Source organism: Callorhinchus milii, unplaced genomic scaffold (assembly GCF_018977255.1).
Source record: "Callorhinchus milii isolate IMCB2004 unplaced genomic scaffold, IMCB_Cmil_1.0 Scaffold7, whole genome shotgun sequence".
In the NCBI taxonomy this organism is placed as follows: Eukaryota; Metazoa; Chordata; class Chondrichthyes; order Chimaeriformes; family Callorhinchidae; genus Callorhinchus; species Callorhinchus milii.
The window spans coordinates 26,041,328-26,057,709 of NW_024704748.1; the positions used below are offsets into that span (position 1 = coordinate 26,041,328).

Here is a 16,382-nt window from a genome sequence, read left to right on the forward strand (position 1 = left end):
TGCAACAATCAGTATTGTTTGATTAAGCTAAACCTTTGAACCCGGTAGAAGTGTAAAGATTATCGGAGTGTAGTAACCTATGCACCAGATCTACCCAGCAAAGCAGCCAGAGTGAAATTGCACCATGGAAAAAGCAACTCCTGCAACAAGTGCAGTGTAAGCAGTGAGTAGTTGTATGTGTATGTATATATACTGTATATATAAGATCAAAGGTCAGACTTGGATTGGGTTTACTGCCCACTGTCTCCAGCAAAACAGGTAGGATCTGCAGCTTCTTTCATTGCGTTCTGTTATTATAAGAATATATCAATTATTTATGACTTTTTGCTGTTATTAATTTAGTGGGTGATCTATATTCAAAAAAGGTTTTTTTAAAAAATGATGTGAAAGTTGTCTTGCATTTATTACGATAAAAATATCGGGAAAATCTGTTGCTTTGCTTCACCATTGATAAATCTATGATTATCCAATGCACATTTACTGTATAAACATTGCACGGTATTGTGTTCACCAGATTGTTCACCACAACACTGGGAGAAACTACCTTTTCTTTGTGAATATTGGCATGAGATTGTTAACATTCACTTGAATAGGTGTTTACTATAAAACTGTCTCCTTCACAAATAACTTACAAGAATGTCACCACTCGCACAGTGTTAACTTTAGTTGGTAAACAAGGGCACGTCTATTCAGTTATTTCCTGTTAATGCTTGGATTCCAACTGTAAAACATTACTGAATATATACATGTTATAAATACTAAGCCCTTAAAGTTTTAAAGGCGCAGTTTTATGTTGAACTGGTATCTCGGTAACTATATATGTATTTTGTTCGTAAAGTGTATCCAAGTTATGGCTTGTGTATAATGTACTTGTTTTCATTATTTGCGTAGCATATTTCTCATTATATGAATTGATTGCTTAGTTTATTATACCAGGATAAAAGATAGGCAATTTATTGTTGTTTGGAGCGGTAGTTCACAGTTGTTTGGTACAGCAAAAGTGAAGCTGAATTGTCTCATAAATAACAGCGGAACACAGAGGGGTTAAATTATACCATTTTTCTCATCGAAAAGTTGTTTTATTGTAGAAAATGTATCCTGAACTGCTACTTTCTAAACATTTGATTTCCCATTTTTCTTAAGCAAGGTGATCGATCGCACATTCAGGTAACCGAGGTGCTAGGTCTGAGGGTATACAGGATTACTGTGATGTCAAAAGGTCTTTTTTAAACCATTTATTGCAGTGTTCAATGTTGTTATATTTTGGGGTGAGACGTCTGGTGATTATTCTCATAATAATAATTCACATTGTCTTGCGGTTGCATTTATTTTCACTATTTGTGTAGCACATTTTTTGTTATATGAAGCGATTGCTAGGTTTACTGTACCAGGATAAAAGATAGGTGCCATTTAGTTACTCAGTTAAGTAACTATGTAATTTGTTTTGATATCTTCGGGGATTAGGAAAACAGTTATATAATATTGCACTGTGAACTGAAAGCTGATTTTCACCACCAACAGCAACTTGAGTTTACTTAGCACCCTTCATTCGGGATGGAGTCTCGGAGCGCTTAAAGTCATTTTGGGTTTCTCTGCTGCTCATTGAAGGATGCGGACTTGAACTGGGACAGGGGTCAATCAGCAATGGCAGCACTGTGATACTCCCATTCTTCGTTTGAGAGAAAGGGTAGGGGATTAGGGTGGGCTATGTGGTCATAAAGAACATAAGTCCATTCACAGGAGCTTTTTGCTAGGTCAGTGTGTATAGGAATCAGAATGTTTTTTTTACACACCCACACAAACAGTTGTAGTTCTCCACGTCTACTGTAGCTAAGATCAACTGAACTCAGCCTTAGACTCAAGCCCTTGGACCTTCCTGGTTTTGTAAAGCTCAGCACTTCATCAGGTAGTGTAAGGAACCCCCCCAAAATTAAAAACCATTAAAGGCAAAGGACTAGTGAGCAGTTACATACATACAAGACACTCATTTTAACTTTAAGACAATATCGTCTGCAAATTTCAAGCAAATGCACTGTAGGTCAGTCGTGTATAAAACACTAAGTGCAATCGCTAAAAGGGTCCAGGAGTCACAGAATCAAATTTGAACTCAATTTAATTGCACTTCATAATTGTACGCAACTTAATTGACATGGCACAGAGTTTCACAGAGCACCATAAAACCAATCCACTGTTCTCCAATAAAATGTTGGGAGCTTGCAATTCAACTTTGCACTTTGTGATCAACTGATTGAATAGCCGACCATTGAACAAACGTAATAATGCCTAATAATCACAGGTAAAGCTTGGCAATAAATGTACAGTGCCTGACCAAAGATTCGCCCACTAAAGTATAAGGCAGAACCCCGATTCAAGCTCAAGGTCACAGCAAAGTGTTTCAATAGAGTAATAAACATCCGGAAGAAAAAAAAATTAGCATTAAAAGCATTAAAAAGGTTAACATTGCATCAGAATCCCAATGCTCAGCTGCAGAAAGTTATAAGGAACCATTGGCATCCTAGAAATCTAATGGGCTTGTGATGCAATGCTAACTTATCTTTTTCTTCCAGATGCTTACTCAGCCTCAGCGGGTGGAATGTAACCTTGCCATTCTGCTCGATCCTGAGCTGAGTTTCAAGCTTCCCGTTTGGACCAAGGGACCACCTTCTTGCACCTCCAGAATATTGGCCACTTATATCCTTAGCTCACCTCCATGCCCCCCTCACCACCCCCTCCACTGATGAAATCCTTATCGACACAGCAACAATAGATTTCTGCAATGCCCTCCTTTCTGCTAATCCCTCCAGTAGCTACGATTATTCCAGAACTCTGCAGCCCTTGAATTCTCTCCTTAATGCTCTGAATTCTCACAGCATCGCGATTCAATTCCTCGGCATGATTTTAAGCTTGATGATCTGAAGGAATGAAACGTACATCGTTTCATGCTCATTACATTTGCAACATAATGCTACACTGATAGTATTGTAAAAGAAACTTACCTTTCATTTTAATGTTGCCCTGCAATTTGTTGTGACTATTTGTACATTCTTGCTTAATAATTTTATGGACTTCAACTTTACTCTGGAGATAACGAGAGTAGTAAGTTGGCTGATAACCAGATTATTTAATTTTAAAATGCCACAGACTCAGGCTTGAGTAACAAGTGAATGTGTATGGTGGTTGAGCAAAGATCTATTATCCATCACCCACACCATGATAATGTTTTATTACAACGTAAAAACACATTAAAATGGGAAACGTTTCTTTAACTGCGTATACTCTAAAATGAAATTGGCTCATGTAAAAGATACAGCATCTGTCAAACATAATTCAGATTAATTAAATCCTTGGACACATCTTACAACTTGGCAAAGAGTCTGATATTTAAGGTCATCCATGTCCATGTGTACCATCAACACTCCTTAGGGTAGAATTCCACCTATGACTACCTTCATAGTCGCAAAATACACAGTCAATTCATTTTACAGTATATTTTGTGAAGAGCTTTGAGACGTCTCGAATTCATGATAAAGCGCATTATCAAATGCAAGGATTATTATTATTATTATGACTAGATTTATATTAGCGTTGCATTTAGAATGTCCAGAATTTGGCAAATTCGTAAATTCAACCTTACATTGGGAATGAATTGAAAATGAAACGATTTTCCAAAGCTCTGGAAATCCCGAAATGTTATGTTAATGCAGTAAATTTAGACTCGGGTGGAATTTTACCCCAATAAAGTGTTGTTCCCTTCATGTGTCTTGTAGGCGTCTCAACGTTATTCACGTCAACCAGCTAACTTCCAGGAATTGCATCATTGAATAATGATAATAATTAAAAATGATTTAATGGGTGGGAGTTAGGCGATCCAATGTTAGCTCCTGGCGTGATACCAGATTCAATGTGCCAATTCAATACACTTATCCGCTTTACTCCACAGGCATTTAATCTGTACTATCAACGCAGACTACAAAAACTTTTATACGATTGTCACTGCATGTGCCTGTCATTACTTTGAAGCCCTTTAAACTATTTAATGTTATAGATGCTGAAAAATAGCAAGGCCTTTCTACCAAACTTTTACTAAAGTTACTCTCTTGGTTGCTTTCTGTGTTATGAGGAATATTGCTTCTAAACAATAAGAAATAAGTAAAAAATAAGACTAGCTAATTAAATTAAATAAATTAAATGCAAAAACATGCAGTAGGGTGGTCCCATCTCTGATATCTGGTTTAGTCTTACATCTATATACTTAAGTCTTGGGACAATCCCTAGAAACCTTTCGAAAAGCGAATCACAGCAAAACACCAATCGCCACTGGTTTACTAATCTCACACCTGGAATAAACTTCCTAAATGGATTACAGCCTCTGTTTTATTGCAAACAATTTGAAGGCCTCCGCTCCACTCTATCACCACAAAGCTGCCAAGTAACCAGAGAGAGAGAGAGAGAGAAAGAGAGAAACATTATATTACACCATCACAAGGTGGTGGTGCTGTATTTAACATTTAAGAGGTTTATTATTTAGAATAATTATAGAGCAATTGTGCTTGTGAGTAAAATGTGGGGTTGAGTTCCTTGTTATAGTTGTGCTTTATTATATTGGTAACTGTCTACAAAATGTCTGTGCTGAAGTTAAAACAAACTGCTCCTTTTCAATATAGATATATTAAAAAATACAGTCACTCCACTTTACAGTCTATTCTGTGAAGCGCTTTGAGACGTCTCCAAGACGTGATAAGGCGCTGTATCAACTGCAAGGATTATTATTCTTATTAATTTGCTGTTCAGCTTTGGTCTTAAGATTGAAATCAATACAAATAAAAGTAAATAGTGTAGTTTATGACAATGTGCCTGGATAATGGTGAAATCCTATTATGAACAGAGATCCTTAAAGCGTACGATAAGTATTGCCGTGCGGCGCATAACCTCCTATTTCCTCTCTGGTATACTTGTGATGGTAGAATTCGTGGAGTAAGTACGAGAAGACTGTACCAAAACACTGCATAGAGATAATGTCTTAACAGTGGGTCCACAGGACTGTAACATTTTCTTCTTTATAATTTTTCTAGGTGTGAGGCTTTGCTGTTGAGAAGATGGTCATATTGCTTGTGATTGCCCTTGTGGCCATTCTCATTGCTCTTTACTGGGCGACAAACAAACCCAAATATATCAAGCCACCGTGTGACCTTTCCAAGCAATCAGTCCTGATTAAGGTAACCAATCTGTAATATAGTTCATGTGGGTTATAGACCAGGCAAATAACTGAATGTACATTTTGGTCCTGACATTTTTTATCCCCCCTACCTATTATACACAATGGGATCGATTACATCCTGTGTGATTTTAACGCTGGAATTAAATTCAGTTGCCTATCAATCCAAATAGCTAAAGGGTGTGGGAACTCTTTAGTGCTTGCTCCACAAGGAATACTGGTAGGAGAGAGAGAGAGAGAGAGAGAGAGGGGGGGTGGGAATAACTCCTGGAGACAATAGGGAATGTAAGTTAATGAACATATGTAACTTTTTAATAATAAAGATGAATAATTCTTCAGGAAAATCTGATTCTAAAATGTTCTTCTTTCTGTTTTTTTTCCCTAAAGGGTAATGATCGTGCGAGAAGATGTGCATTGTTAAAAGGCGATGATACTATCTCTTACTATTACAGTGATGTCCGAACTCTCTATGAAGCCTTTCAACGGGGTTTACATGCATCAGGTACCCAAATTCTGAATGTTATTGATGGCAATTTGGCTATTTTATTATTCAATATTGAACGACAACTTGCACTTATATTGTGGGGTAGCATCTTGCAGTACTTAATCCAGTTCCAATAATCTTTTCTTCCCATCAGATAATGGACCTTGTCTGGGTTACAGAAAACAAAACCAACCTTATCAGTGGCTTTCCTACAAACAGGTAATGATAATAATAATAATACTTGCATTTGATACGGCGCCTTATCACGTTGTTACGATATCTCAAAGTGCTTCACAGGATTTTTCTGTAAAGTGCATTGACTATATATTTGCTAGTGAACGCAGCAGCCAATTTGCACACAGTGATGATCCCCAAACAGCTGTAAAGTGAAATGAACAGTCTTATCTGGAGGATTGTTGGCCAGGGCACTGGGAGAAACATCTTTCTCCTTTCGAAGTGGCCCCTGTAGGAGAAAAGTAAAATATATTAGGAGGAAAATGTACTAAAGTTAAAATGTTCCCTTGTTTGCAGGTGACTGATAGAGCTAAGTACCTTGGATCAGGTCTCTTACACCGTGGGTGCAAGCCAACACCAGACCAGTACATTGGTGTCTTTTCCCAGAATAGACCTGAGGTAATTCACGTTGAGCTTTGTGTTAAACTACACTCTAATATTGCTGCAACTTTTTCTTTCATATAAATAACCTCATAGCAAAGCAGATATGTTTGCAGGACTCGGAAATAATACAGCTGACTACTTTGCCTGTTGTCTTGTCCTGTGTTTAGTGTATAATATGTTTGCAGCTTGATGTGGAATAGTTTGCAGATGGAGATAAAATGATGCCTAATGCATGTTTTTTATTAACACGCTGTATTAAACCTTGCTTTGACCAGTGGATCATTTCGGAGCAGGCTTGCTACACGTACTCTATGTCAGTGGTACCATTGTATGACACTCTGGGACTTGAAGCAATTGTATACATCATTAATAAAGGTAAGCATTAATGACGTAGTAATTGAGTTCAGCTTTGATGTTTCTTTCTCTTTCCTCTAATGGTCAGTCACAGGATTGAGCAAGTTGTAAATGAAAGGTGTTACATGGATGAATTTGCAAATTTAAGGGTTAAATGTCAAAATCTTTTTTAGCCGAGATTTCCACCGCAATATGTGACAAACCGAGTAAAGCTAATTTACTGTTGGATAATTGTGAAAAAGGCCTCACACCTCCCCTACATACAATTATTCTGATGGATCCATTTGACGATGCATTGAAAGAACGTGGGATAAAATGTAAAGTTGACGTTCTGTCTCTGAAAGAAGTTGAGGTAAGAATGGAACTTGAATGGACTCCCGACTTGAAAGGCAATAAACAAATATAATTTTGTATTGTACTGTAATGATTAACTATATGTGTGGCTAAAGAATAGGTGATATAACTATCATGTTTGTCAATTGCATTTAATAGATAAGCGATTTAAAACACAGTAATTGTAAATGGGATTTTCTAATAAGGATTCTGAGTTGCAGTTACCATTATAGTTACCTCAATTTAAACACTAGTGTGTATTTTATATATACATATATATAGGTACTCAAAAAATCGAAAGAATTACAAATAACTTACAAATAAAATAACATTTATACAGTGAAAAACAACTTTAAATAATTGATAAATAAAAGAGCATTAATACGGTGAAAAATAACATTTACACTGCATTAATGCTATTTAAGAATGTATTTAATAGTGTCTTTCAGAGTCAACGTCTCCTAAAATACATGGAAACGCATGTGACTTAACATTGGATCTAACTATTTGGTTATGAAACTGATTCATTTTTCTCTTTTCCTAGGATCTTGGCAGAGACAACCAAAAACCACCAATTGTAAGTACTTGGTCATAGCTACCTTAACACAGGCATCCAACTTCATTTATACGTCACCTAACTGATACCGTCTTGTTCTCCAGCCTCCAAAACCTGAAGATGTATGTGTTGTATGTTTCACGAGTGGCACCACAGGTATCTAGATTTTTTTTAACACCATTCTGAACTTGATATAAAAAAAGTTTAATCAGATAGTGAACTGGCTTGTGAATTCCTTTTTGTTTGGTTCTGAACTTCTTTCCTCGCGATGGTTCACTCTCCTAAGATCTAGCCTGATGTAAAATAATAATAATAATAAATATTGATAACAATAAAAAGAAATCCTAATCCCTGGATTATTTATTCATCTCACTCAACTTCTAGCGCTATACGCTTCAATATTCTTTCCAACCAGACACTTATCCAATTCTCATTCAATAATACTCTGTCATTTGACCTTTATCAAAGCCAGAGATTTATACATCTGATTTGGTCTTCTATGTTGTTTTGAGGGCTAAGCAAGCAGCTTGGTTCTTATGTAGTCAATGCTGGACAGTGCATTAAATCTAACTTGTTCTCTTTGAAACAGGGGACCCGAAGGGAGCTATATTGACTCACGCAAATGTTGTGGCAAATGCAGCAGCTTTCCTCAGAACAGTGGAGGTCAGTCTGATCAAAACGCATCGTGTCGAGGACACGGTTTTGAATTGCCGTCAGTATCATTTTACATGAAGACAATTTTGCTGTGGACGATATTGGGCTTGCACACCGGCACTTTCACTTAATCGCCAATTGTAACAACAGTTTTAAACGTTTACATATATTGGATTGACCACTTCCAATGCACTTCTCAAGATTTCTAAAGAAATTTGTCTTCATGTGAACAGAATGCGTTTCAGCCCAGGACTGATGATATTACCATCTCCTATCTTCCGCTGGCACACATGTTTGAAAGAGTGGTGCAGGTAATTCACATTGTTTTTATTGCAGTTTTGGGGGGACCAGAATACCAATTTTACTACCTCGCAAAGTAACTACTTTCTGAAAGTGTTTATAAATGGGAAGCACTTAGAATTGAGAACAAGATGCTCTACATCATCAGGTGTGTTATAAATTCACGAGAAGAAAATATTTCATTCCCTTCTCCCAGAGGTTTGGGCCATTTCTGGGGCAATAGCGGAGTGTTCATTTTTCAACTAATTTTGTGTCTTTTTCTGCTTCCATTTATTGTGAGAAAGTTGGTATTGTCCTGGGTAAATCGCTCACAAAATACACAGTCAATCCACTTTACAGTATATTCTGTGAAGCACTTTGAGACATCTCGAAGACATGATAAGGCGCTATATCAAATGCAAGGATTATTCTTATTCTTATTCTTATTCTTATGATTATTATTGTGTTGCTTCAGGCAGCAGTGTATTCCTGTGGAGCCAGAGTGGGGTTTTTCCAGGGGAATATTCAATTGCTGATGGATGACATGAAAAATCTCCAACCCACAATCTTCCCAGTTGTGCCTCGACTACTCAACCGGATCTATGATAAGGTTTGTTGTCTTCTGCTCATGCTTGGCGAACACGGATTAAATGGAGGAAGTTGTAGGATATTGGGGTTAATGTTTGATATTCTCAGGTCAGTGAAAAAGGAATGAGATGAATGAAAATTCCACACTTTTCCCTGTAAAAATTATATATGAACTTTCCAACAACTAGAGGGTGGGAGACGGAGTTGAGATCACGGGAAAAATAAGATTAACAAGGTGCATCACTAAATCTTATAACTTCAACATTCCTAAAGGCAAAATGACTAGTAAAATCTATCTAACAAATGAAATAATAGGAGGTGTGTGTCAGGAAAGTCACTTCTGGTGCTAATTGACTGGTTTCCTAAGCATTTGGAAATATGCTGGAACTTCTGGCATAGTCAACAACCTACTCACCTAAACAAGTCTTCTTATAGTAGATTGTAGCTATGATGATCATTGCTTCCAGGACTAGAGTAAATGTACCTTAAGGAGTAATTGACTTCCGTTGAGCTGAGCGGTAGTAAAAGGCTACATCAGAGCACTTCTGAATTCATCTAAACATTTATTTACTTAGGTCCAAAATGGAGCTAAATCACCTCTCAAGAAAGGGTTGTTGGATTTTGCAATTGCCAGGAAGAAAGCTGAAGTACTTGACGGAATTGTTAGAAACGACAGTATTTGGGATAAACTAGTCTTCAATAAAGTTCAGGTAATGTCTCGCTTCTTTTTATGTTCTAAACTAACTAAACACAATGGGCCGAATGGCCTCCTTTTGTTATGTAATGGTCTATGAACGTCCCCCCAATTTCAAACCCATCCCCTCCGCTCCACCATTGGTGGCCGTGCCTTCAGCCACTACACCCCAAAACTCTGGGACTCTCTCCCTCAACTTCAAATCTCGCCAAAAGACCATCCTTTTTGATCGTGCTTATGGTCACCTCCCTCTCTCCCTCTCGCCACGGCTCGTTGTCAGACTCCGCCACTGTCAAGCGCTCCGGGACGCTAAACCACATGAAGGACGCTGTGTTAATGCAAATTGCTGTTGTTGTCCAAAGGCTTCAATGGGCGGTCGTGTCCGTCTGTTGATAACTGCAGCTGCTCCTATCTCCCCATCTGTATTAACGTTCCTCCGTGCAGTACTGGGTTGTCAGGTAGGTACAAAGCCCCCCAAAAATTATTTCAAAATAATTTTAGATTTGGTTTAAAATAATAATTAAATTTTTTTTGTAAGTGTGAACAAAGAACACATGAATGTATTCTGAAATTCTGGGATATTTGAGGGGTGGGTTACAAGCTAATTACCTCCTAGTAACAACACTCAACAAGCAAATTAGCCGATTTAGCCTGGATTATTTGTAAAATTTTATTGTTGGTATTCCTTTGTCTGCACAGATTTTTGAGGCCTACGGACAAACTGAATGCACTGGTGGGTGTACAATCTCATTGCCTGGAGACACAACTGCAGGTAACAAAACCGTCCTCAATATTACAAACCTCTGCTTGTAATAGATACAGTACATTTGTAATAAGTGAGTGGCATATTCTGCAGCAAAAGCCTCCAAGTGAAACAGGAGTCCCAGTAACCTTCCACCCAACTAGTTCACTGACCACTGAGAAAGGGATATACTGTATATGAATCGCCATTCTCAGGTTGAAATTTCTAGGTGCACATAGTCAGGAATGCAGCAAATGTGCCTTTTTTTTAAAGTCTCTCCCTCTGACAAAGGGTCGTGGACCCGAAATGTTGACTCGCTTTCCTCTCTCCGTAGATGCTGCCTGACCTGCTGACTGTTCCCGGCCACTTCTGCTTTTTTTCTTCTTCTTTTTTTAAAAAAAAAAGTCCAGCTTCATTTAAAATGTTTGCTTTTCCTGAATTTGAAAAGTTCAGGAAATTAACATTTTAAATGATTATCTCCATTCTTGTAGCGTGCGACTACCAGGATGGTAGAAGGCGAACTAAATGGACCTTGGTCTTTCTTCGCCCAGCAATTCCTAAGTTCCAATGTTCCTAAGTTGAGGCTTCACCACAGATCTAAAGCTTCATTTGTTTCCGGTTACCAAGGAGGCTGATATAACATTCAAAAGCTACACATGCTTAGCTCATGTCCTCCAATAAATTTGTAATGTTCATAATTTCCCAGCTGCCATTTTCTTCCTTTGCCAAAATACCTTTGCTTGATAAAGTCAAGAAAAAATAGCTGGTACAGTATTCTACATTCTTGGTGCTTTACACTAAGACACTCATTTTTATAATTGCAAACGTTTATTGAAATCCAAGAATCACTTTCATCTTTAGTCCCAGTTGTTCTGGTTTAATACCATCTCAGAGACTATTGACGGGTTTCTTTTTCAGACCACGTTGGGGCGCCAATTCCTTGCAACATAGTGAAGTTGGTCGACGTTGCAGAAATGAATTATTTTGCTTCTAATGAAGAAGGAGAGGTAAACAGAGTTTTTAAGAATCGACCTGGATTGACGTTGGGATTCATGCCGATGTTGAGCGTATCTTGTTTTTCCTTTAAGATCTGCATCAAAGGAACAAACGTTTTCAAAGGCTACTTGAAAGACCCGGAAAGAACAGCTGAAGCCCTGGATGCTGATGGATGGCTGCACACGGGGGACATTGGAAGATGGCTGCCGGTAAGCGTCTCCTTTACGGACAAAATTCTCTGCTGCAAGACGTTGGCATGACAATTCTGTAACGTAAATCCACTCCATGTTGTTTCTCCAGCCTATTATGCCAAGTATCAATAATGTGATGATAGTAAATATTATTGCTGTGGTGGCATCAGATCTTGCACCTCCGTTCTGTGGAATAATTTATGAAAGGCGCTATACAAATGTGATTTGTTGTTGTTGTTGGTATGGAACTGAAAGCAATTCTCCTACTCTTGTCACGATGGCTGTTCAGTGCTAAGACTGATGACTTGGCAGGGTTAAATAAAGTAAGTTATTTTTGTGGCTTTCACAGTACAAACATTTTCAGATTGGTTTACAGCAGTGCAGGACACTTGACTTTGCCTTAATGACACCTGTATTACAACCTCCAGAAAACACTGGAAAGCTTTCCAATAATCAAACTCTTAATAGGTTTGGGCTTTCTTTGATATGCTGCAGAACACAGCTGCAAACTGCTTTTTGACACTTAAGAATTAATATGTAAAATGAAAAAAGACTTCTTGGTACATAACTTAAACTTCACATTTTAACTTGTTTTGGCTGGAACTCTAATCATTAAGTTAAAAAAGATGAAACTCACTCCTGAGACTAATTAATTTCAAAGAAAGGAACTGGCTTCCTGTTATACGTGTCTTAATCTGATCGCACATTTGAGGCTTGTTAAATCGACTTTGTAGGCTTGTTTAAGTGTGGATAATTTATTATGACCCACCTGCTCAGACAAGAAGTAATGAACCTGAAATCTAGAGAGGGAATAATAAGCAGAGGAAGCAATAATAATGGGCAAGCTGGGCAGCATAATACTTGTCCAGCAAAACCATTGGCTTCTAGGATAAGTGGAGACCTTTTTTGCCAAACATATTTCCTCAGAGCCTTAGCTCCAGAGGTACCAGCTTACCCACCTGCACCTGGGCTCAACCCACTGAAGTAGGTAACTGGGATAACCAAGGTTTACGATCATAAACACATCATTTACGAACGAGCAATAGCCATTTCAAAGGGTCATAATTTTGCTTTGTAGAGTTAAGATAAAATGTTAAAATGTGGAGCCTGGAAGTTTTGCCGAAAATGTTAAGTCATTTCCTTGTTCATGTTAATGCTGCGTGTTAATAAGGCAACCCTGTTGTTTATTTCAGAATGGGACACTGAAAATAATTGACAGGAAAAAGAATATATTTAAATTGGCACAAGGAGAATATATTGCACCAGAAAAGGTTGAGAATGTGTATGTCCAAAGTAGCCCCGTAGCACAAGTCTTTGTGCACGGAGACAGTTTGAAGGTAATGTACAGAATTTACTGATTGTCGATCATTTTTTGTTTGGTGCATTTATTGAAAGATGAGGGGGAAAGGAATCAATTGGCACTGAATCACTGATCATTAATATACTACAATTTATACACTGCACAATGCAGCAAAGTTTATATCTTTTCTCGACTGACTACAGTCTAACAGTAAAGCTCAGTTAGAATTGAAGTGGAAAGGTTACAATGAATACAATTGAGCAATACTGGTCCCAAGTACAAGTCTATTTTATTGGACTTATACAACTTATAAAGCGCCCTCCACGCAGGGCGTCTGAGCCTGACTCTGAGCCGGGGAGTGGGGTGCGTGGTGACCATAAGCACAGTGCAAAAGGTTTTCAGGCTGGGACTTGAAAAAGGCGAGAGGGGGCAAGGCGGAGGGATTGAGGGAGTGTTCCAGAGTTTTGGGGCGCAATGGCTGAAAGCGCAACCTCCGATGGTGAAGCGGAGGGTGCGAGGGACGAGCAGGAGACCAGTGCCAGTCAAGCGGAGGCACCGGGTAGTTGATTGGGAAGTGAGGAGGTCGGCGAGGTAGGGAGGTGCCAGGGAGTGAATGGATTGAACACGAGATTGAGGATCTTGAAGTCGTTATCAATGCTTTTCCTCCTTCTCAGTCTCATTTAGTGGGAATTGTGGTGCCAGATCCTGAAGTGCTTCCAGATTTTGCTGCCAAGATAGGAATCAAAGGCTCCTATGATGAACTATGCAAGAACCAAGTATGAAATTATTACTATATATATATATATAAAAATGATGCAAAAATTTAATGACATTTGGAAGGGCTGTCTGCATTGGAATGTTGATCTAACTGTTCAGTTAAAACTGAACTTTTTAAGCAACAATAAATATTAGTAGTAAAGCATTTTGAAGACTCTTTTCAATGTTCCCTGCTTCCCCTCCCCCCACCCCACCCTCAGCTCAGATCCGTAACTCTGTCTGTCCAGCACCTTGGGATGTCCTCCTGACATGAAAGGCGTTATACAAATGTAATTTTGTTGTTGGTGTTGTAGACCTGCAGAATGTACACGTTCCTCTACCCTAATCTTTCATATATAGTGTGATAAATGGGAGTTATATAAAAAAAAACTCTGTAAGTAATGAGAAATGTTGATCTATTTTCTCTTAGAAAATTAATAAGGCCATCCTGGAAGACATGGTTAACATGGGAAAACAAGCAGGACTAAAGTCATTTGAACAGGTAACAATTATAACCCTCCAAATGGAAATACCACAGCACCTTAGAAACAATGCTAAATCGATTGTGCCACTGAACACTTCCCTACTAGTTTAGTCACCTCCTAAAATAACCCCAAGATGATGATTTGGGTAAATACGTGACAGTTACTGAAATGAATCCCTTATTCCTGTGGTAGGAAGTTTTATATTAAACCAGGACAGGGTTGCCTAATTTCTGAAAAATGTTACAGTACTGGGTGAATTTGGACTATTCTTCAATTCTTGACCCATTTCTGTATGGTATTGTAATACACACAGATACCAATTAAAACAAAACTTTGTTTAGATCAGCTGCTAAAACAAATTTGGCAATTATACTTCTGTTGCCTCCCAACTGAAAATGTTAACATGTCTGTTCACGTACTGTCTATAAAGGTGTTGTTTAACCACATACAATGGTGTGAATACATTAGAGAATTTAGATCAAGTTTTTGAATGTGGTTTGGTTAATTGACACCATATACTCATAATTGTACTGTTGGCTTTCATTCATTTTTATTCTTTGTTTTTTGTTTAAAAATGTAACATAACGCATCAAAAATAAAGTGGGGAGTCTAAAATTTTGAGTTGAGAATCTTAGTTAGATCCTGATTGCTATTTATTATTTGCAAAAAAAAGCTTTCAAAAAATTAAATCCACGTAATATAGAAATACTTGGGGAGGAACAGATTGTAGAGCCCAGGAGTGAAAGTATAACTCCCACTATAATTATTCCACGATATGGAAAGCCGAGATACAAAGTTGTTCTGAATCCATAACAGGAATAGCCAAAGGGTGGCTGCAGAGGCGAATGTAAGCGGTGAGGGGATCCGAGGACAAGAATCCAAATGCTGCAGGACTGTTACGAGAAAGCCTAGATTTTCATAGGGTCAAAACATGACCCAATTAGGGTTTTACCCACGTTTTTAATGGGGTGGTGGGAGGGAAGAAAAAATGAAAACCATTCAACAGACTGGATTAGATTACAGGGAGGGGTGGTTGAAGCAGGACATCAATATTATTTAAAAATACCAATCAAATGCTCTAATACGAAGTAGATAATTTCAGATCAAATGGGCCAAAGAGTCTCCACTAAACTTCTGTTATCTTTTGAACTTTGGACACGTACAGAAAGTAAAATGTTTATTCAGATTCCCATTTTTGAACTTTATGCAACTGTCGTTTTTAAAACTGGAAGGAAGGAAAGCTGATTAATGCTTCACTGAGTGGGTGAATGGGAAAGGGCCACATTGTTCATTTGAAAGATTTAGCACTGACATTTTGTTTGGTTTTAGGTGAAAGTCTTGCACCTCCACCCAGAAATGTTTACTATTGAAAATGGACTCTTGACACCAACGCTGAAGGCCAAAAGAGCAGAACTGTCTAAGTATTTCAGAAGCCAGATTGATAGTCTCTACACTGATGCATAGGGCATTAATGTCATATTTGTATTACTTTACAAATATTGGAGCCTGTGTGATTGACCTTGATCTACGGACTGGTACATATTGTGTGTGGCACTGATATCAAAGTCCACATGCATTAATTGTTTGATATCATTGACGTTTATAACACCTTCAATGAAGAACTTTGTTTGCAAATAATCCAAGTCTTATTGTAACACAGATACCAACCTCACCAGAACCTAGTTACAATAATATACTCTCTGTACTCCTCCACCCAAAAATAAATCAATTCAGCAGTCAGCTTCCCATTTACAGTACAAATCTATTCTTAATGTGAAGGCCTGGAACATGTTGACTAGTTTACCAGGATAAATGTGTGTATATAAATCACAATAGCCTTCTGCCAATTAATCACTGTATATTAGGGAGTGGGAGCCGTAGCTTCTCCCAATTCTTGGTTATCTGTGTGTACTGCATCTTTTGTGTGATACGTCTCAACACAGATAATGAATAAGTGAACACTCGTCTTATTCAGAATTTTGGTGCGGATAAAAAATAATTCTAGAGGAATAATATCGAAATTTAGATTTAACCACAGTGCAAATCAGTTGCACAAAAATGAATCTTACTTTGAATGAGAAACTGCAACAGCATAACAAAAAAAAACTTTGAGGGCAATTATTTCAGATCAAGTATA

At 37.9% G+C, this 16,382-nt stretch overlaps 1 protein-coding gene across 2 annotated transcripts; it reads left to right on the forward strand.

Annotated features, from left to right (window-relative positions):
• Positions 1-42: 42 nt before the first annotated feature.
• On the forward strand, positions 43-15,985 carry acsl5 (acyl-CoA synthetase long chain family member 5). 2 transcript variants are annotated; one of them, XM_007905650.2, is made up of 21 exons: positions 43-163; positions 5,073-5,216; positions 5,603-5,717; positions 5,854-5,918; positions 6,231-6,332; positions 6,593-6,692; positions 6,845-7,023; positions 7,549-7,581; positions 7,665-7,716; positions 8,150-8,223; positions 8,448-8,525; positions 8,969-9,103; positions 9,657-9,791; positions 10,138-10,233; positions 10,475-10,547; positions 11,436-11,524; positions 11,606-11,722; positions 12,898-13,041; positions 13,679-13,780; positions 14,191-14,262; positions 15,575-15,985. In XM_007905650.2, the coding sequence occupies exons 2-21, from the start codon at positions 5,097-5,099 to the stop codon at positions 15,707-15,709; spliced, it is 2,016 nt and encodes a 671-aa protein (XP_007903841.2). In that variant the 5' UTR covers positions 43-163; positions 5,073-5,096; the 3' UTR covers positions 15,710-15,985. The 2 variants fall into 2 exon arrangements, with proteins under 2 accessions (XP_007903841.2, XP_007903840.2); XM_007905649.2 differs by lacking the exon at positions 43-163 and adding an exon at positions 200-258.
• Positions 15,986-16,382: the final 397 nt, after the last annotated feature.